Source organism: Aotus nancymaae, unplaced genomic scaffold (assembly GCF_030222135.1).
Source record: "Aotus nancymaae isolate 86718 unplaced genomic scaffold, 86718_ANA_hifiasm-v0.15.2.pri h1tg000131l, whole genome shotgun sequence".
Lineage (NCBI taxonomy): Eukaryota > Metazoa > Chordata > Mammalia > Primates > Aotidae > Aotus > Aotus nancymaae.
The window spans coordinates 8,921,547-8,943,463 of NW_026988546.1; the positions used below are offsets into that span (position 1 = coordinate 8,921,547).

The following is a 21,917-nucleotide window of genomic DNA, read 5'->3' on the forward strand; positions in this document are numbered from 1 at the left end:
AAACTATGGAGGGGAGAGTGTGCACTCTCCTTTCAGTTTTTGCTTGTGGTGGTCGGAGGGCAGTGTTTTGTAGTGTTTGGTCAAAGTAGAGGGGTAATTTTCTAAAAGACTTTTGCCTTGGCATGCTATCCTTTACCTGGTTCGTTGAATGGGCATTTTGTTTGTGTTTTAATCCATGCCCATTGTTGATTCTGGCTTGCTTGCTTTTCCATCATGAATACATGGGCAATAAGAAAACCCAGGGAATTCACCAGGCACAGTGCTGTTCCTTGGGTCCCAAAGTCCCTCGCCGGCCTGTCTTCTGCTGTCCTCCTTCTAGAGACTCTTTATGCTTGTTTTATACATAATGTCCAGAGTTATTAGTTGTATTTACTAGGAGGAATAGAGACAAGTGTGTTACTTCATCTTCCTGGAAGCCGAGGTTAACTTTATCTGGTCAGATTCTGAAGGAACAGCTGACTGGATTAACTGATGGGCTGGGTGTGTGGTGTAAGGGAAAGAGTAGTCATTGATGATGCTTTTTTATCCTGAGCAACTGGAGGGATGGAGTTGCTATTAGTAGAGACAGAGAAGGAAGACTGAGGTTGAGCTGATTTTTAAGAGAATGAATTGCAATTTTTGAACATGTTACACTTAAGGTACATAGTGGAGTTATTTTGTAGGCTTTTGGATTGCAGAGTCTGGAGTTAAAGGTGGAGGTCTGGGCAGGAGCTGCGCATTTGAGGGTCATAACATGGAGGTTATAAAGCTGTAGGACAGGACAAAACCACCCGAGAGTGAGTACAGAGAGAAGGGAGATCAATCCAAGGACTGAGCCCTAGGATGCTCCATTGTTACTAGGTCAGGGATAAGAGTAGCGGCCAGCAAAGGAGACTAGGGATGGGCAGCTTGGGAGGCAGGAATCGTGATGAGCATGTTTCTCAGGGCAGGGAATGTTAAGATGGACCAAAGACTGCTGAGAAGTAGAAGAAGGCACAACTGAAGTCTGATCCTTGGATTTAATAAGTTGTCCAGAATAATGGAGAAAAATGTTTGACCTAAGGTTTTGCCTTCTGGGATTTTTACTTATGAAGCTCACTGTCAAATTTTATATCATTCATAAAAGGTAAATGTTAGTAGTGCTGAACTCCAGTGCTGGGATGAGGAATTTGACCCAGTGAAATTGTCAACAATTAAAATCATAAACTGCTCAAAGGCACATAGTAATTTCATTAAAGCTATGTATTTATTTCTTGTTTCTTCTGTCTACTTATTGAAACATGCTAACATATTGGCTGGGCACAGTGGCTCATGCCTGTAATCCCAACACTTTTGGAGGTTGAGGCAGCTGGATTACCCCTGATGTCAGGAGTTTGAGACTAGCCTGGCCAACATGGCGAAACCCCATCTCTACTAAAAATACAAAAATAAGCTGGGTGTGGTGGCTGGTGCCTGTAATCCCAGCCACACAGTAGACTGAGGCAGGAGAATCCCTTAAGAGGCAGGAGAATCGCTTGAACCCAGGAGGAAGAGATTACAGTTAGCCAAGATCTCACCATTGCACTCCAGCCTGGGTGACAAGAGCAAAACTCCGTCAAAACAAAAACAAAAAACAAAACAAAAACCTATTAACATATTTATAATTTATAAAATAGAAAAATAATTTTTATTTGCTATTTTATAAAAAATTATTAATACCAAAATAAATGACTTTATTCAATTTTTATTGCATATTAAATGGAATGATGGAAACATGTGGGGTTCATGTTATATGCAATCATACTTTACTTTTTATATATTATCCCCTTGAATCTTTATATACTACTTCACAGTACATGAAGATTCACCTGAAAGCCAAGGATTTCATCTGAAGTCAGGGAAACAAAGAATTTAGATCTCTCACCCAAAGATCAGTGAACTGCCTCTATTTCTATAACTTTCTTTGTAATCAACTTTAGTACCATTTACAAAATATTTATGTTTTGTGTTCCTCATGAGCAATCGTCACTTTAAAACGTGATCTATTTGTTAATTAGGGAAGATTTGGTAAGTTCTGTTATTTTACTTTTTAGTTTTGGTATACAGCATCAATATCAGGTTTTTGTTTCTTTGTTTTGTTTTCTATTTAGAAACAAGTTTGGCGGTATGGGGATAAAATTACACTGACTTTTTTTTTTTTTTTTTTTGAGATAGAGTTTTGCTGTTGTTGCCCAGGCTGGAATGCAATGGAGCTGTCCTGGCTCACCACAACCTCTGCCTCCCAGGTTCAAGTGATTCTCCTGGCTCAGCCTCCTGAGTAACTGGGATTACAGGCATGCACCACCACACCTGGCTAGTTTTGTATTTTTAGTAGAGATAGGGTTTCTCCATTTTGATCAGGCTGGTCTTGACCTCCCAACCTTAGATCATCTGCTCACCTCGGACTCCCAAAGTGCTGGGATTACAGGCACGAGCCACTACGCCCTGCCCACAGTGACTTTTAAATGTAAATATTTTTAAATATAACTGATTTCTATCAGATGCTTTTCCTATTACATAAATTCATTGCTTCAAGTCTGTATATAGCCAAGGCCAAGGCTGTTATTTACACCAACAAACCATAGATTTAATATTGTTAAGAAAAGTGAAATGTCTTACGGAAAGCAAAGTGTTAACTTGTTTCCAGAGCAACAGCTGTTGTTATGCACTATGGAGGGTATTTGCTGTAACAGCTTGCTATGTTGAGTAGCTAGAGAGGAAGTCTTCCAAAGATATATCCTATCACTGCAAATAAATAAGGAAAATGAAACCCCCTCCTAAACCACGTACAGAGTAACTATGGGAGCACTATGTTTGATTTTTGCAATGATTTCCTGTGTAAAATGGGCAATTTTAGAAGGCTGTTTTTTTCAAGTAGAAACTTGAAAGTTCAATGTATGCAGTTCATTCTCAAAAAGAAATATTGACAATCTGCATGCTGGGACTCTAAGTAGATGAGTCGGAAGTGACTTCTGATGCTGTTGATTCTCTTTTTATGGAGAAGCAAACTGAAAACGAAAGAGGCTGGTTAAGTGACTTGCTTCTAAAGAAGACACAGCAAATAGTTGTCAGGTCAGCGAGGACAACTCAAGGCTGCCAGCAGACATTTCCACCACATTCCTTTAGCTCCATCCCTAGAAGAGCCAAGCCCATAAAAGATGCCCAGGGAGGCACCGCACTCAGTGAATGCTGACGTTAAACACCATTTGTTGGGTGCAGAGGTGTGCTCTTGTAGTTTCAGTTAGGAGGCTGTGGTGGGAGGATCTCTTCAGCACAGGAGTTTGAGGCTATAGTGAGCTGTGATCATGTCTGTGAACAGCCCTGCACTCTAGCCTAAGCAACATAGTGAGAAGCTGTCTCTAAAAAAACAAACCAAAAAAACCCAGTGATCACGTTTCTTGATAAGTAAAGAAAACGCGACTCTCTGCCTGTGAATAAATAAACTGCACACATTCGTTCCGGGATAATGAGGTATGCTTGTCCTGCCAGAGATGCTAGCTATGTCTAAGCTCTCTTGTCTGACTCAACGAGACACTCATCTTACCCTGGCCGTGCTAGCATGCCCTGCGTATGTGATTCACACCCCAAACTACGCAGGTCTTGATTCTGAACTGGCCAAGTATGTTTCCAAGGCATCTGCTGGCAGGTATAGGCCACTACTTGGAGGCACAATCCTCTCAGCCTATCAGCTGATAGCTACTCTTCTCTCTGTATCTTTATTTTCTTCCTAGAACCTTTTTGGACCTCTCCCTTTTTATTCAAATTTCTCTAAAATCTCCCTTGATCACGTCAATTTCACCACTAGGTAGACTAGTTTCCAGAAAGTATTGTCAGAGTTTTCCATGCCTTTGTCCCATCGTATTTTACCGTTTAAGAAAAAAGCATCAGGAAAATATAAGGCTCTATAAGAAAGAAAAGAGAGTATGTGTTTTTCTACTTTTTTTTTTGGTCTATTTTTCTTACTGAAAACACTCCCATGCGAAACCAGACTGCGAACATTTTGTCAGTGGTTTTGACATTGATGGATTGAAGCTCCACGTGGACAAACAACCAATATTAAGTTAATCAGTGGTTTTTTTTTTTAATATTGTTGTAGGAAAGGTATCCAGATCCAGACCCCAAGAGAGGGTTCTTGGATCTTGCGCAAGAAAAACTTCAGGGTGAGTCCATAGAGTAAAGTGAAAGCAAGTTTATCAAGAAAGTTGAGGAATAAAAGAAGGACTACTCCATAGACAGGGTTGCAGATGTCCATTTTTATGGTTATTTCTTGATTATATGCTAAATAAGGGGTGGATTATTCATACCTCCCCTTTTTAGACCATATAGCGTAACTTCCTGGCATTGTCATGGCATTTGTAAACTGTCATGGCACTGTTGGGAGTGTAGCAGTGAGGATGACCAGAGGTTACTTTCTTTGTCAATTTGGTTTTGGTGGGTTTTAGCCGGCTTCTTTACTGCAAACTGTTTTATCCGCAAGGTCTTTATGACCTGTATCTTGTGCCGACCTTCTGTTTTACCCTGGACTTAGAATGCCTTAATCATCTAGGAATGCAGCCCAGTAGGTTTCAGACTCATTTTACCCAGCTAGAGAAGGAGTTGCTCTGGTTCAAATGCCTCTAACAATATCATTTGTATAAAAAGTTTATGTAACTTGGGCCAAAATGTTCCACTGAAAAATGAGCACATTATAAAAGGACTATTATTACGTATTCCTTACATTCTCCCTCCAGCTACTTCCCTAACGCCAAAGCTTTTCGCTGTTCTGCACCTGCAAGCTGAGCTCCTCCAAGCACCACTCCACATCCCTCCTCAGTCCCCTTTCTTCTTGCTGCCTGCTCTGCTGCTTGCATTTTCAGGCCAGTCTCACTCTCGCCTTTAAGAATCACCTCCCTCAAAGAGCCTTTATGCAATATACCAAGATTGCAGCAAGCACCCTTCTCTATTCTTGCATAATAAACCATCCATAGACTTTCCTTGCACTTGGCATAGCTGATAGCCATCTAATTGTGTATTTCTTTCCTCTTGGACTACTTGATGGTACATATTGTACTTTTTCATGGTATATCACCAATAAGTGCTCACTTAGCCTAGCACAGTACCTGATACAAGGTAGATTTTCAATCAGTGCCCAAGTGTGTGAAGGGAAGAGTGGAACTCAATTTAGTTGTTAACCACTCCTTTTGCTGGGTGTCTTATAATACAAATAGAGGGGAAAATACCAAATTATTTTAGTACTATGAAATTTCTGAACTAGCTTTTCTGATACAGAAATTGTAGAAACTACTTTTCATTCAGATCCCTAAGAGAAAGATTCCAAGATGTATAATAACAATATAATAAAAGACTGTAAGTTTCCCTGGGGAAATATGATTTCTTGGATGTTAGATGCTTGTAGAGGCAAATCACCGAAAAATTATGAAAATGAAAACTCGGGGTTCTTAGAATATTTAGAATATTTACAACTAAGTAAATAAGCCTTTGCTATAATTATTTTCTACTGTGTGTACAAAAGCCAAAGCAAGCAGATTCCAGTTTAATGGTTAAAAAAGTGTAATAAGGTGGTCCTAAAATGTTCCTATCATGGTTTAGTCTGAAAGATCACACGTCTTTTCAGGTATAAATCAAATTTTTTTTTTAATCAATGAATGAGGAAATTTGTCTCTTCTGGCAGTTTTAGAGTTGGGCAGGAACATTTACAGAAGTCCCTAATGTTCTTGATTCATTTGAAGCACTGGAATTAGGACAGATGGAGAGGAAGGTTACATAAAACTCAGTTCTCTTACTTAGTACTCAGGTGTTAACATATCCCTTGATGCCTCAGCTTTTCTTTTTCCAAGGCCTGCTTCTCTTTCATAGGGATTACATGATAAAGACTCTGCGAAGGTTGTGACAAAGAGGTCAAGATCCTGGATTCATTTTCATTTTGAATGAGTTTCCAACATTCTGTTTGATGGCCATTGAATATCTCATTAACCCTGGGATTACAGGGGGGACTGAGTGGTAAATTATGGATTCTCTACTTACTCATATTTTATTGAGTACCTATTACATGCCAGGCATAAAGCTTCCACTGGGTTTAGAGAGATGAATGAGCAAGACTGAGTTACAGACACTCACAATCAGGAAATGGAGGGGCATGTGTACAGGGAATGGCAGTACAGTGCTCAGTCCAGTGATTGGTGTTTGGTTAGCACTGACCTTCATCCCAATCATCCTAACTATAAAATAGGTATTATCATCACATTTTGGGGAAGGAAACTGAGGCATGAAGAAGCCAAGTAATTTGGCCAAGGTTGCACACTCGGTGAAAGGTATTTCAACTCTTGAATGTACCTCTATTCCGACTGATTCTACCCTCTCCTGCCTTTAGTGGAGGTAAGGAAGTAACTCTCCAGGATGTCCCTTTAAGGAGAGAAAGATGCTTTCTCAGATGAAAGAGGAAACGTGTTTTCATCAGCTTGGGCTACTGTAACAAAATTACCACAGTCTGGCAGCTTAAACAAGACATTTATTTCTCATCACTCTAGAGGCGTGAAGTCCAAGATCAGGGTGTCAGCATGGCTTGGTTTGAGGTGGGCTCTCTTCAGGGTTACAGATGACTGTCTTTGTATTTTGTACCCTTGTGGCAGAAAGAGAATGAGCTCTCTCTTCCTCTTCTCATAAAGTCACTAATCCCATCATGGGGGACCCTACTCTCATGACCTCATCTAAATGTATTTACTTCCCCAAGTCTCCATCTTCAAATTCTCTCACACTTTAGGGGTTAGGGACTCAACATATGAATTTGGGTGAGTGAGTACATTCAGTTCATGTTAAGTAGGAAGGCTATTTATTCTAGTTAGAAGAAACAGTATTGCAAAGAAAGGCCTTGAGGGATGGTAATAACCTTTTCCCTTAGAAGACTTCAGTGCATTTTCAAAATCTCTAGGGAATGTCCTAGGAGGAGTCAGAATGGGAAGCTTTGAACCTAGAAGATACAGAGGGATAAGTGCCATCCAACTTTGAAAAACACAACAAACGTAACACTAATGATAGTGGACTCTCCAGACAGCCCTGAATTAAAATCTTGACTCTATCCTTTACTGGCTGTTTAATTTGTGGAATGTGCCTTAACCTCTCTGAGCCTCATCTGTAAAATGTAACCTAGAGATTGCTGGGAAGACAGAGGAAAAAACATGTGTGAGAGCTAAGCCATTGCCTGACATGCAGAACCTTCCCATTAAAAGTAACCGCTCAGAGGGACCAGGAGTCTTACCTTTCTTAATATGGCTGCGTATCACAGTGTCTCAGTGGACTTTATTTTTTAAAATTTATTATTTTAAAAAATTGTTTATTTTTGAGAGACAAGGGTGGCGGTGGAGGATGTCTTGCTATGTCGCCCAGGCTGGATTTGAACTCCTGGGCTCAAGCTGTGTAACAGGGATTACACAGTGTGCCACTGCACCCAGCTTTACTGGGCTTTAGAAAAGACTGATGCCTGTGCCCGCCCTTAGAGATCCTCATTCAGCTGGTCTGGTTTGGAATCCTAGCATGGGTGTTATGTTTTGGCTCTCCAAGTTGTTCTAAAGTGTGGCAGCAATGGGGGCCACTGACCTGCCTCCCCTCCCTACTGAGGGAGTCGCAGGCAGGGAGGACCTTGGAGCTGGAGATTAGGCCGGGTTGCTCACCTGATCCCCGGGGATGGGCACTGAGTGGCTTTGTACACAGGACCTCACTTCCTCAGCTCTGTGACTTTGAAAATGCTGGCGGCGGCTGTTTTCAAGTTGCATTGGACTATTACTCCCGTTACTGCAGCCACCACCCATAGGACCAGTAGTACAACAAAACCACCCTTCCCAGCACCAAGTAAGCCTCCCTCCTAATCCCCAAGCTCCTTAGAAGGAGCGAGTGAGATAATCAACATGAGTGTGCTCTCAACCCTTTGTGAAGAAACCCACGCTTCTCCTGCTTCAAGGACTTTCCCAAGGTCACTGCCAGAGTGGAAGGTGGAATCCCTCCCACTTTGGCCCAGTGTGCTTCCTCCTTGAAGCATCTCCTGAGTTGGGCAATGTTTAAGGGAAGGAGGTAAATAAACTCCATCTGATCTCAGAGTTTTCAGCATCCAGAAAATAAATCAATGGGCCACGCTGAGCACTGGACTTTGTTTGGCATGTTCACTATGGTGGGGTTCACATGCAGAGATACTGTACAGCCTGTCCTTCTGCTTTGGTGCAGGCACTACTGTATTTTTAGACCTGCCTGACACTGCCAAGACAAGCAGAGTATGGAGATGAAGGCCAGGCTTGCTGGCCTGCTCAACAGAAGCACATTGCTTAAAGCGAGGCGACATATGCTGGCGGCCCTCATTTGCTGCGAGGGAGGTGGGGGGGAGTGGCGTGTTTTGTTTTGGCCTCATTTAGAACATTTTATAGCACTTCACACTGCGTGTGCTTGAGGATGTGTCGAAACACAGGATTAGCTTTATGAACTAGCTTTGTGGGTGTCTGAGGCAATATAGCAAGTTTTGAAAAATGAATAACACTTAAGTTTATCTTTAAGCTGCAAATAAAATATTTACATTTGTGTATGTACAACAAAATCACTTATCAAAACACTGCAAATTTGGAATTGTGATCGTTTGGGTTGACTTTTCTCTCTATACCCTCTATGAAAGAAGGTTTGTTCTGCAAATTATATTATGCAAAATCAAGAGGAAATTTTTAAATATCTTAACAGAACCAACTGGTTTTGCTTGCAAATGAAAACCCATAGAGACAGTCTTGATTCTTCCTGGTTTCGCACCACCTGTAACAACAGGAACACCAAAGCTTATGTCATCTCCCTCCCCACTGCTCAGCTCTGGGTCAGTCTTTTATGAGCTCCCACTTGGGTTTGTTACAATAGTTACCTTAACTAGCTTTCCTTGTTCTATTCTTTATCCTGGCAGTTCATTCTCTGTATATTTACAACAGGGATGCTCTGATACCAGTTGGATTCATATCTCTTATTAATGGTCTTGAGTGACCCCTGACACGCATGTGATAGGGGATCAGCTCTTTGGAAGGAAAAACAAAGCCTCAACTACTTTTCCAGGTTCCGCATTTTATCTTCCCCTCATCCACCTGGTTGCAGCTGCAGGGAGCAGCTTCCTACCCAACATTCCATGAAATTCTTTCCCACTATGATTGGGATAGCCTTGCTCCTGCTTTCTGCCCCATGCACTGCAGGCAAACACTGAGACCCAGTACCATATGCCTTTTCTCATGACTACTCAGCCCTGAAATCATGGCCTTTCCATGCCATTAGACACCATAATATTCAAGTATACCTACTAGGGCACTTAGCACACAGCATTAAACTTATTTGCTTTTCCTTCTGGGGAAAAGAACTTGCGAGGGCAAGTATTATGTCTTACTCTGGCAGTTTTCAGTGCCATGCACGTAGAAAGCCCTTGGCATATGTTTGCTAAATTAAGTGGCTTCTGGTTGTCGGCACTGTGCCCATTCGCCAAGCAAGCCTGGCAAGGCCCCTCTTAGAAGCCCCTGATGAGACACCAGTTTGAGTTGTTGCATGGATGTGAATGGCTTGGAATGGAACTTACTCTAAAATCAGCCACAGTTAAAACGTCAGGCTGCTTTTGCCCATCGTCTAAATTAATGAGGTTTTAGTGCATTTTTTTTTTTTTTACCATATTTCTACTGGAAAAAGAAATACTATGGGGCTTTACTTTTCTAACTTTTTCCATTGAATTCAGAACAGATACCCTTTCTGCCACTAGCTTCTTGCCTATGATAATCTTCACACATGCACAAAAAAGCACATAGATGCACATAAGCACACTCATACAGATGTACACACACGTTAGTGTGCATAATTAATAGTCCACTTTACTTCATGGCCTTCAGTGTCCTGTAGTTTTTGGTATTTTTTAAGTTTCCTTCCTGAAGGATTTTTAACAGATGTTTCCCTGTACTGCCTACTCACATGACTTTGAATTTGACCTTTCAGGTATACCCAAGACATGAATGAGCTCCTTTGACCCATGCTTGAATCTGAAATTTGAATTTGTGATACAGTTAATACTCTTTCTATTATATATTTTTAGGGATAAAATTGAGACATCAGGAACATAGTTTTGTATTCTGTATACAATCTATTTAACAAACTAATCTCTAATAATTCAATGACTGTTTTATTATTTTATATATTTATTGAATTTTTTTTTTTTTGAGATGGAGTCTTCCTCTGTCGCCTAGGCTGGAGTGCAGTGGTGCTATCTTGGCTCACTGAAACCTTCATCTCCCGGGTTCAAGCTATTCTCCTGTCTCAGCCTCCCGAGTAGCTGGGACTATAGGTGTGAGCCACCGTGCCTGGCTAATTTTTGTATTTTTAATAGAGACAGGGTTTCACCATGCTGCCCAGGTTTTCTCAAACTTCTGTCCTCAAATGATCCTTCTGCCTCTGCCTCCCAAAGTGCTGGGATTACAGGTGTGAGCCACCATGCCCAGCCTGTTTTATTTATAAATAAACAACAGAATACTTCTCAAATAATTACTAGAAAATACTATGTTTAAAGGGAAATGCTAGAAAAATATGAAATGATATAATTATACAGAATATGTTGATATCATATTTCGGTACACTTTGGGCTGATGATTTTCAGTCTAGATCTACTAGAATAAGGTTATGAAATAAGTTGCTAGAAAATGTAATTCTATAAAAGTTTAATCTGTTTGGGAAAATAAACTGAATCCTCCAGAACTGTTTATGCAACATCTGTTGTTGGACTGATTGGCTGCCATCCTTATTTCAGCACCTGCCCAGGGAGTGCTTTGTAGGTCAATTTACCAATTGATTGAAAAATCAACAGAACTTACTCTCTTTTAAACTAGCCTTTAATTCTTTAATCCTTTCACAGATTCACATGGTGCTTTCCTTTAATTATCCACACTGTGATTGTATAGATTACATGTAAATGTATTTAGATTGTAAATCTTGCTTCGTGTTCTAATAGGCACTAATAGAGGTTCAATATTATTTAAGTTAAACATTGAATTGTATTTAATGATGCAAATGGATTTTTAGAGATGCTTCTAGTAGTCACAATCTAAAACCTTCAAGGACAAGGCTGTGTAGTTTTACAAGCTCATATAAAGAACAAGAAAACCAACTCAGTTTTCTCTGAGAAACATTCAAGATCTAAGAGATTGAAATGACATAAATCACTAATCAAACAAAAATATCTTTCAGAAATTGTATAGGTATATAAAATTTTATATATAGACCTATAAAAATATATAAAATGATATATATGTGTATATATACACACACACTCATATACACATTGATAGCCTCTAAGGACTGTCTTTCAGTTTTCAGTGTTAACATATGCATGTGTGTGCATATGTATATGTTCTAATATATATTTATTTAGAATTTAAAGCCTATCTTCACCCTAGATCTGTGAGATTGGATGATATTTGTTAGTATCAGCCACATTGTTGACAAGACCATTTTATTACAAGGTGTCATAATTAATAATAATCATAGCAAATATATTTGATTGCCTACTGCATGCAACCACTTTTCATATATTATCTCAATTAATCCTGACTATAAACCTGTGAAAAGAATATTGCTTTCCATATTAGAAAACTGAAGTCTATCATAGTCACACAGTTATAAGCAGAGGAGCCCCATATCATGTTTCAGTTCCCAAATGCAGGGACTTAATTCACTCTATGTTGAAGATATTCTGACTGGCTCCATTTTATTTTAGAGAGTGCGTGTACTCTATGCAATTCTACAAGACAATTCTTTATTATGACTGAAGATTTTAATTCTGCAATTGAAGATTTTAATTCTGCAATTGAAGTGTGGTGTATATGAAAACTATGTAATATAATTAGCTAGAAAATAGGAAGTTCCAAGAAATTCTGTAATATGCTTGACGTTATGCACTTTTAAATGTTAGAAACATAGGCAGGAAACAAAGCACATGGTGACGGCACTCAGGCATCTGACTTGGAGTCTATTTCAATGTGATCAAAGCTCTCCAGGCAGCCAAGGCCCTCCCTTCCTTTAAATACCGATCTGTTGTTCCTGCCTTGTACAGGGGATTCAGAATCAAAAGCTGGCTCCTTTGCTAGAGCAAATGAAATGCCAGGGACTCTCGGTGGTCAGGAATGACAGCAGCTCTGGGACACATTTGTTCCCCACTTCTGTCTTGCTCTCTGTTTCTTCCTCTTCCTCATTGCGTGTCTCCTCCCTTTCTTACATCCCCTCCGCTGCCCACTGCCTTGAGGCTCCTGCTGCTTCCTCTGCCCTCTGTGTGACTTGGTTCAGGATTCCTGAGCCCCTGGCTTTCCTGGCTCGTCTGGACTGGGCTACCAGTGCCTCCTGTGAGTGTCTGCTCTGCTGCTCATCACCTCACTTTCTCAGTTTTCCAATTCCTGGGGGATCACAGGGATGATTCCAACTCATCTTTTCAAACTATTCTTCAGAAGGTGTGGGTCAGAGGTCACCGTGCATTGGCTTTCTGTCAGGTGTCTGCTCCTATTTACTGCTGTTTTAGGTTTATAGGAGTAGAGTCACATGGCCACTGCCTTTTTAGGAGGTAAATGGACAAAGAATGTGCCCATGAGAGATGGTATGAGAACTTCATGGAACTTTCTGTATCATTAGTCTACTTTTCCCAAACACGACTACTGCACTCTAAGCTATCATTTCAAGAATGTCCCAACCTCAATAACACATCAAAAACAGTGCACAGCCATCCAGTTGTCCCTCAGCATCCACAGATAACTTTTTCCTCGACCCATCCTCTGAGGATATCAAAATCTGTGAACACAAAAGTCCCTGGTATAAAATGGCATAGTATTTGTATATAACCTATGCACATCCTCCTGTATACTTTAAATCATCTCTAAATTACTTCTAGTATCTACTATAATGTGAGTACTAGGTAAATTGTTGTTATACTGTATTGTTTTAAAATTTGTATTATTTTTATTGTTATATTGACATTTTTCATTTTTTTTTTCTAAATTTTTTTTTCTTTTTTCTTTTTTTTGAGATGTAGTCTCACTCTGTTGCCAAGCTGGAGTACAGTTGTGTGATCTCAGCTTACTGCAACCTCTGACTCCCTGGTTCAAGCAATTCTCCTGCCTCAGCCTCCCAAGTAGCTGGGATTACAGTCACATGCCACCAGGCCCAGCTAATTTTTCTATTTTTAGTAGAGATGGGGTTTCACCATGTTGGCCAGAGTGGTCTCAATCTCCTGACCTCGTGATCTGCCCACCTCGGCTCCTAAATATTTTGATTCATGGTTGGTTGAATCACAGATGCAAAACCCAGACACAGAGGGCTGACCATACAAGCTAAGGAAAAGAATACGTGTTCCTATTGCTGAACACAAGCCCACCTGCTGTGCAGCGATAATGCAGTCTTGACAATAACAGCAATACAAGCCACCGCGAAATTAATGCCATCTACTGGCCAGAGATGGTGGCTCATGCCTATAATCCCTGCACTTTTGGTGGAGGAGGCGAGAGTGTTGTTTGAACCCAGGAACTTGAGGGTACAGTGAGCTATGATTGTACCACTGCACTCCAGCCTGTATGACAGAGCAAGACTTTGTCTCAAAAAGAAAAAAAAAAATATGCCACACACTTCACATACATTGTAAATCATTCTTCTAATAGTTCTAAAGGATGGATACAAACATCCCTATTTTACAGAAGAAGAGACTTCCAGGACCTTCAGTAACTGGTCCAAAGTTACCTTGCAAGAAAGTGGTAAATACTCAGGTCATTCTGATTCCAACACCTATGTTTTTCTACTGCATTATGCTGATTTCTAAAATTTTAACAAACAAATATAGAAACTAAGAAACTAAGTGAGAAAAGAAACTAAGAAGAGAAATAGAGTCTACTTTATTTACATGGATAGGAACCATTTCTGCTGCTCTGCCTCCATTTCTGAAGTTTCGCATGCACTCTGGTGTCATTTCTTTTTAGCCTGAAGAACTTTCTTTAGCGTTTCTTGTAAGACAGATCTGCTGATAACACATTCTATGCTTTCCTTCTTCACAAATGGCTTTATTTTACCCTTATTTCTATAAGATATTTTGACTACATGCAGAATTTTAGTTGAAGCTCTTTTCTTTCAGCACCTTAAAAATATTTTTCCACTGTCTTTTGGCCTCCAGCATTCTTGATGAGAAAGTTAGAGCCTTGGGATTATTTCCCCATATGTTTTATGTCATGATTTTTTTCCTCTGGCTGTTTTCAAGACTTTTTTTTTGTTTGGGGTTTTTGGTAATTTTATTATTATATGTCTTGACTAATTTATTGAAGTTTATTCTCCTTGGTGTTTGCTGAGTGTCCTGTATCTGTAAATTTGTGTTTCATCACATTTGGAAAGTTTTCAGGCATTATATTTATTAATATTTTTCTTTACCAATATCTTGGGCCTCTGCTTTAGGACTCCAGTGACACGAATGTGAGAACTTCTGATATTGTTCCACTAGCCTTTGAAACTCCATTTATTTTGTTTTCAATCTTTTTCCTTTCTGTTCCTCATATTGAAGAATTTTTATTGCTTTATTTTCAAGTTCACTTATTCTGTCCTCTCTCATCTCTATTTTGTTATTGTGTCCATCATGTGGATTTTAATTTCAGATATTGTATTTTATAATTCTAAAAAATTATTTTATAGACTTTATATTTTCTTTTTATTTATTTTAAGAATATTCATCTCAGTTTATAGAAAATGGTTCTAACAACTACTTTCAGGTCTGATAATTCACATATCAAAATCATCTTTGGGTTGGCCACCTCTTTGATAATTGATCAGATTTTCATGATTGTTGGTCTATCAAATAATTTCAGGTTGTATCCTAGACACTTTGAATTTTATGTTGTTAGATTTTGCATGCTGTTAAAATAATCTTGATAATCCCTCCCTCCCTCAATTCCTCCCTTCCCCCTTCCTCCCTTTCTCCCTTTCTTCCTTCCTTCCTTTTCTTTCTTTCTCTCTCTCTCTTTCTTTCTCTCTCTCTCCCTCTTTCTCTCTCTCTCCCTCTTTCTTTATTTCTTTCCTTTGGTTTTTAGCAGGCAATCAACCAACTCAGTGTGTTCCTTTCTTCTGTGAAGTTCAGTTTTCAAAGTCTGTGTGATGCTCTTTGTGCCATGCATCCTGGGGCACACACCTCTCAGGACTTGCTCTGGAACCTGGATGGTCTTCAAACTGTAATTTGCTTCTCAAAGACTTTGCTGTACTTCTTGGTTCATTTCCTGTGCATGTGCAGCTTGAGGGTGTGCTTGGTACTTGTGTAGGTTCAAACACAGAATTTTAGGGTCTTTTCTTCAGCTCTTTTCTCTGTGAGATTTTCTTTACACACTCTGCCTCTTCAGATGCCTTTTCCCATTTTCTCTGGCCAGAAATGTTCAATTCTCAGAGTTCTGGTCTCCTGTGCTGTGTCTCAGTTCCATGCAGCTGTGACACATAACAAGCCACAAGAGAAAAGGGAAAAAAAACCATAACCATGATTCCTCCTTCCCCTTTGCACAATGAGGGTTTCTTTTTGTGGTTCCTCTATCTAGAGAGTTGGGTCATCATTTGGGATCTTAAGTGCTCACACCTCCACTGGGGCAGCAGTACAGACCTATATTTAAAGCTGACTTGGAGGCAGAACTAAGGGAATAAAAAGAGAAAAAATAAACATGGGGATTTACTCTGGCTTTCAGGGGCCTCTTCTAGATTTCTAGGAAATGAATTCAGCTAAACATTTTTGCTATTCGTGCCTTTTACACAGTTCCCAATTGGCTTGCCTTCAGGCAGGAATATCAGATAACTCTTTGCAACTTGATCTTTTGTTGAGACTTGACTTTCCTTCTCACTCCACTTGCTATAATTTACTTTTGGTCCTTATATGGTTGCTTGTCACACTTCCCTAGTTTTAGTTGTGATCAGCCATAGGATGGACTTCTTATTCTCTCAGCTGCTGCTTCTTATTAATGATTATACCCCAGCACTTGGCACAGAAGCTGTCCTATGAAAGACAACCTCAACCTATTTCTAAATGAAGTTAGTGAAAATGTAAAATGTGAGACTCACCAATTGCCTAATTATCTGAGGTGGGACAAGGACAGCAAATATTTGGCCCACACTCTGCAACTCTTGATTTCCATACTCGAAGTTGACATCAGTATCTCTTCACTGCCCTCTTCCCTTCTGAGCCTGAATACAACCTCAGAATACTTCCTAACACTGCAGCCCTGGAGGCCATGCCAAGTGGCCAGCACTGATATGGGAAATGAAAGCCTATCATGTATTTCTGTCTTCAGGACTTGGTTATTCATAAACAAATCTGAGCCTTCCTTTTCCATTTAACTGAGATGACTCCTCTTTTCAAATTTCCATCTTCCCATCTTCTTTCCTCTAAGATTCCAGTTGATTGATAGATTTCTTCTTTGCCAGGAAGACCTGTTGAGGAAAAGCATTTTTTGCCTTCTTGTCAAATTTTGTATTTTCTTTACAGATTATAACTTGACTAATATGTTTCACTGACCATTCCACCATCTATACCAACAACAATTTATTTTAGTGTTTTAGCCTTTTGGAAATGATGAATTTGGTTAAGATTGGTAATTATCCAACTCAAAAATGATTGTTAGAATTTATTTTTGTTTGATTACCATATGTTACCAAACCCACAGTCTATTTCTCACCAGCTGTATCCATTAAATTAGCCTTGCTTGTCCTTGATGGAAAGACTCATTTTGAATCTTTCTAAGTAAAAATATTAATAGAAAGTGGTAGGCCTTAAATAAATCTGATTTATAATCTCAGATTTGCTTGGAAAACAAAACTGAACAAACTTCTTTTATGGTTCTGCTTGTCATTTCTTATTGCCTTAAACTATTTTCCATAGACGGCTTGGGGGTGACTGTCAATTTCTCAGAGATCATTATGGTACAAATATATCCTAGCAGAATATGTGAGGCAGTGTTTGTAAATAATGTGAATGTCTTTACATGTGTTTGGACATTTGATGTGAAATACCTCTATGCTACCCAACTGGGTGCTTATATGGAGGACCTCTTTAGGAGCCAGAACCTTAGTTCTGTTTCCATTTCAATGGAAGGTTTTGATGGAAAAACGAGCCCCCATAGTATATGATGCATGTGTGTGGTATAAACATTGAGCAGGAGGAGTTGATTGAGGGTCACCAGCATGGACATCACTCATTCCAAGGTCATCTGATAAGATCTCCTGTTTGTCCAGACCCGTCCCTGGCATTCTATCTAGCAGTGCCACGGCTTAAATAAGAAAAACAAAGATGAAGGCAACAGACTCTGTGACAATCTGCTGTGTCCACAATCTAAGTGTATTTTTCTTTCTTTTCTCTTTTCCTCCTGGGGTCTCCAGTTTACCGTGGTTTCTGGGCAGTCCTGATGCTCCTGGGGGTAGTTGCTGTGGTCACCGCAAGCTTTTTGATCATCTGTGCAGCCCCCTTTGCCAGCCATTTTCTCTACAAAGCCGGGGGAGGCTCATATATTGCTGCAGGTACGTACAGTGCAATGGGTATGATTTTCAGCCACGGTTTTTCTTCATGTCTTTCTGTTTTTGTTTTCTGTATCAGGTGTCAGCCTTCTAGTAACAGTAATACAATAATATTTGTATACAATACTTCTTGAACATGAATAATATTTGTATACAATACTTCTTGAACACTATGTGTCAGACACTTTCCAGGGACTTTCCATTTCCCACATGCTGACGCATTTAACCATCATGATTGTCTCTGCTCAGTGTAAGCCCATTATTATATAGAGGAGAATACTGAGGCTTAGAGGAGAAAAATCTGTCACTGACTTACTCCAAGGTGTGCAAGAGATTATTAACCTTTTACCCTATTAGTTTTCTATCTGTAAATGGGGATCATAACACATGTCTCTGTAACATAATAGGATATGATATAGGTAGTTATTTTCTGAGCTTCTCAAAAGATAAGTCTGTGATGATATTTACAATAAACATAAATGCATAATTTATTTAACATAGGTACAAAAATATTTTTCTACATCACCACCATTCATTTTCTTAATTGTAGTTCATGTGGGTGTGGTGGCTCACACCTGTAATCCCTGCACTTTGGGAGGACAAGGCAGGTGGATCACTTGAGGTTGGGAGTTTTAGACCAGCTTGGCCAATATGGTGAAAACCTGTTTCCACTAAAAATACAAAATTAGAAGGGCATGTTGGCACATGCCTATAATCCCAGATACTAAGGAGGCTGAGGCGAGAGAATCGCTTGATCTCAGGAGGCAGAGGTTGCAGTGAGCCAAGATCATGCCATTGAATCCAGCCTGGATGACAGAGTGAGACTGTCTCAAAAAAAAAATTAGTTAATTAATTGTGGCTCATGTGAGTTATCTGAATATATTATTTTCTGTGTGAAGCTTGCATTTATTTTAGTCAGGTTTCTAACTAATTTAATTCCTGCTAAAATGATCACAGTACAAATAGAAAAGTAATCGAAGAGGTAAGTCTTGTGAATTTTAAGCCCTTTTCATTTAATTAGGAAGTAAAAGCCAGATCATTAACTTGGAAACATAAGCACAAGGCTATTATTTGTAAAGGTAATTCTAAAAAAGTAGATAAACTTCGTAGGACTGAGACCAAACTGTACATACTATGCCATATTGTAACATCAAATCGGAGTGACAGAGTGCTCCTAGATGACACTGTAGTGACAGTTGAAAGAAAGGAACAGAATGGAAAGTGTTATTGTCCTTCTAATCATTAGAACCAGAGCTCGTGACGCTGCCCTGTGTGACTTCATCAATGCTCAGGTAGCACAGTACTTTCTGCATAAGATGGTGCTTATTTCTACAGAGTGATCAGATATAGAGCCTGTGTTTTGTAGGGGCGAAGAGGAACAGAAGGTTCACTGAAAAATCCACTTGCAAAAGCCAGATTAATTGAAGAAAAGGCATACACATTTATTTAACATGTATACATGGGAGCTTTCAGATTGAGAACCCAAAAAGAAACAAGGGGATAGGCCGGGCGCGGTGGCTCAAGCCTGTAATCCCAGCACTTTGGGAGGCCGAGACGGGTGGATCACGAGGTCAAGAGATCGAGACCATCCTGGTCAACATAGTGAAACCCCGTCTCTACTAATACAAAAAATTAGCTGGGCACGGTGGCGTGTGCCTGTAATCCCAGCTACTCAGGAGGCTGAGGCAGGAGAATTGCCTGAACCCAGGAGGCGGAGGTTGCGGTGAGCCGAGATCGCGCCATTGCACTCCAGCCTGGGTATCAAGAGCGAAACTCCGTCTCAAAAAAAAAAAAAAAAAAAAAAAAAAAAAAAAAGAAACAAGGGGATATGCTTAGGTTCAACAAAGGATGAGCAGCTGTGTAGAAATATGACTGGGCAAAATGGGTAGGATCTAATGCTAATAGACTAAGTGGGGAACCCAGCGAGGGCTGTCAGTCTAGCTTCTTGGTCTCTCTGAGCCACATGCTTTCCTTCTGGGTGTGGGGCAGGACCCTTTCTGGAATAGAGGTCTTATGACCTATTGGTAAACAAGGTAGGTCAGGTCATTCCTTTGTGGCCAGTGTTTACGAAGAAAGGTGGAGGGAAAGTTAGAATAATGTGTTCAGCTTTCATGGCTGGCTTTGGGGAAAGGAGTCATGATTTCTGTGATTCACCTTTGTGAAGAGGGGTACCTTTGTGGTTTCTATGGCCAGCCGTGGGAGAGAACAGGACTAGGAGACAGGAGGGCAGGAGAAAGGTCAGAGAAAAGCTTTTGCTTCTGAGGCTGCTGCTGGGGCTTCATTTTGCAGTTTAGTTTCCTGAGCACCACATTTTAAAGAGCTCAAAAAAAAAACACCTCACTCTTTTTGAGAAGAAGAATCCTGTTTAAATCAATCTTTCTTTTGTCTTTTATTTCAACTGTTTTCTTTCACGGGATTTACACATTAGGGCTCTTCATTATAAAAGCCTTTTTTATTGAGATGTAATCCACATACAACCTACCATTTTGATGTGTGTAATTCATAATAGGATTCTAGTACATTCACAGAGTTGTGCAAGAATCACCAGTATCTGATTTCAGAAATCACTCCACAGAGAAACCTCATTCTCTCCTCTCCTCCTCTCCTGGCCAGCTCCAAGAAACCTCTAATATACTTTTTATCTCTCTGGGTTTGCCTATTCTGCATATTTCCTTTGAGTGAAATCACACAATAGGTGGACTTTTGTTTCTGGCTTTTTTCACTTAGATCTCATAACTTGTCCCTCTGATCGAATTAATTCATAATTCCACAGGACCAAATCCAGTATCCTTATATTCCCTAAAACTGAGCATCTTCTTGGCCAAATATGTTTTTCTCACCCAAACTACATTTTACCCTTTCCAGAAGTTCTAATGAGGGTACATATTTTTCTATGGTCTTCCGAGAAATAGCTGTGCTCTGTTTACATGTGTAAGTATTTGTATTTTCTTTTTCCTCGCTCTTCTTTTGTAACCTCAGTTTGTCAATACAGGGAACATGTAATAACCATAGTTTAGTAATAATGTATTATGGGCATTGTGATTGTTTTAAGTTCAGAACTGCTTTGATCCTGGTTTTGGTCCTATTGAATTGTCTGTGTGTGTGTGTGTGTGTGTGTGTGTGTGTGTGTGTGTGTTTGGTATCTTTGAAAAAAATTGTTGGTCATTTTTCATTTTGCAATTTGTGCAAGAAAGCAATATAAATGAAGAATTATGTTTGGCTGAGAACTGTGTAGGAAGATAAAGCATTTAATATACTCATATATGCACACACCTGTAACTGGTGGCTTTTCTTTTTCTTTTTTCTTTTGTTATTTTTAATTGACACATAATAATTGTACATATTGGATCTTTTAAAATGAACCTTGTTTTGCATATGGTAAGGGGCCAAGCATTTCCTTGCTCAGGACTTCATGCAAAAGCCCTGAGGAGTTCTGAGGTGTCCAAGGTATTGTGGGAGTCCATTCTCAAAGTTACGAAACTAGATGATTCAGAGGCCACTTACTTTACATTTGACTTTTATTATAATTTCCTTCAAGGAACAATTCTACATTGTTTGTGTATGACCATTTGTTTACCAAGAGCAGGGAGAGCTACCCTATCAGGTGGGATGGAATATGGCTGTTCACTTGCTCCTGAGGTTCCCATGCCGGCCCTGGACCAGCACACTGAGCTCTGCCTGCAACTAGGAGCAGGTGCGGCCTGGGCTCAGGCTTGCAGCGGCTGCTTTATTGATGCCACAAACAGAATTGGACACTCTTTTTTGGGGGCAGATGGTTTTAGGGAAGAGCAGAGCTAATTTTTCCATGGCCATTGCTGGGCGTGTGCACATAGGAAGACTCTTTGGCATCAGCAGCTCTGTGTTTGGACATTCCATGCATGGCACAGGGATGCTGACATCAGGGCTGTGGGGTAGGAGGGGTGGAGCCCATGGCATTCCCCTTGCTGGGTCAATAGGCTCAGAGCAAGGCTCAGAAGGCTTGGAAGGTGGATATTCCTTCTCCCTACACTTGAGCAGACAGTTTCTCAGGCAGGCAAGGCCACCTACTTCCAGGAGAGTCAGTTCTGGACAAAGCGTAGTCATTGTCAGGACATTGACCCTGAGCCTGTTTCAGCAAGTGATGACACAGCTCTGCAGGACCTAAACTGCTGCCATTTGTTTTAGTGTGGACTCATAGAGAACTCTGAGATACAAAGGGGTTGTCACTCATCTCCTCTTGCTCCTGTAGCGTTGGATATGATAGAAAAGATGCAGGAAGTGTTAGGATGGGTAGGCACGGTATTCTAAACACTGGCTTATACGAAGAAAATTACCACAGAGCAGAATAGTCATAATCCCTGAGCAACATCAACACAGCAACTTCTGTACATGAG

General features: G+C 40.1%; 1 protein-coding gene across 1 annotated transcript in view; it reads left to right on the top strand.

The window, feature by feature from the left end:
• The window catches only part of TMEM182 (transmembrane protein 182), a 57,820-nt gene that overhangs the window by 19,012 nt on the left and 16,891 nt on the right, over positions 1-21,917 (top strand). Inside the window, exon 4 of the mRNA XM_012471498.3 lies at positions 17,410-17,547. Coding sequence (XP_012326921.1) covers positions 17,410-17,547 — 138 coding nt within the window. The remainder of the gene's footprint in view (positions 1-17,409; positions 17,548-21,917) is intronic.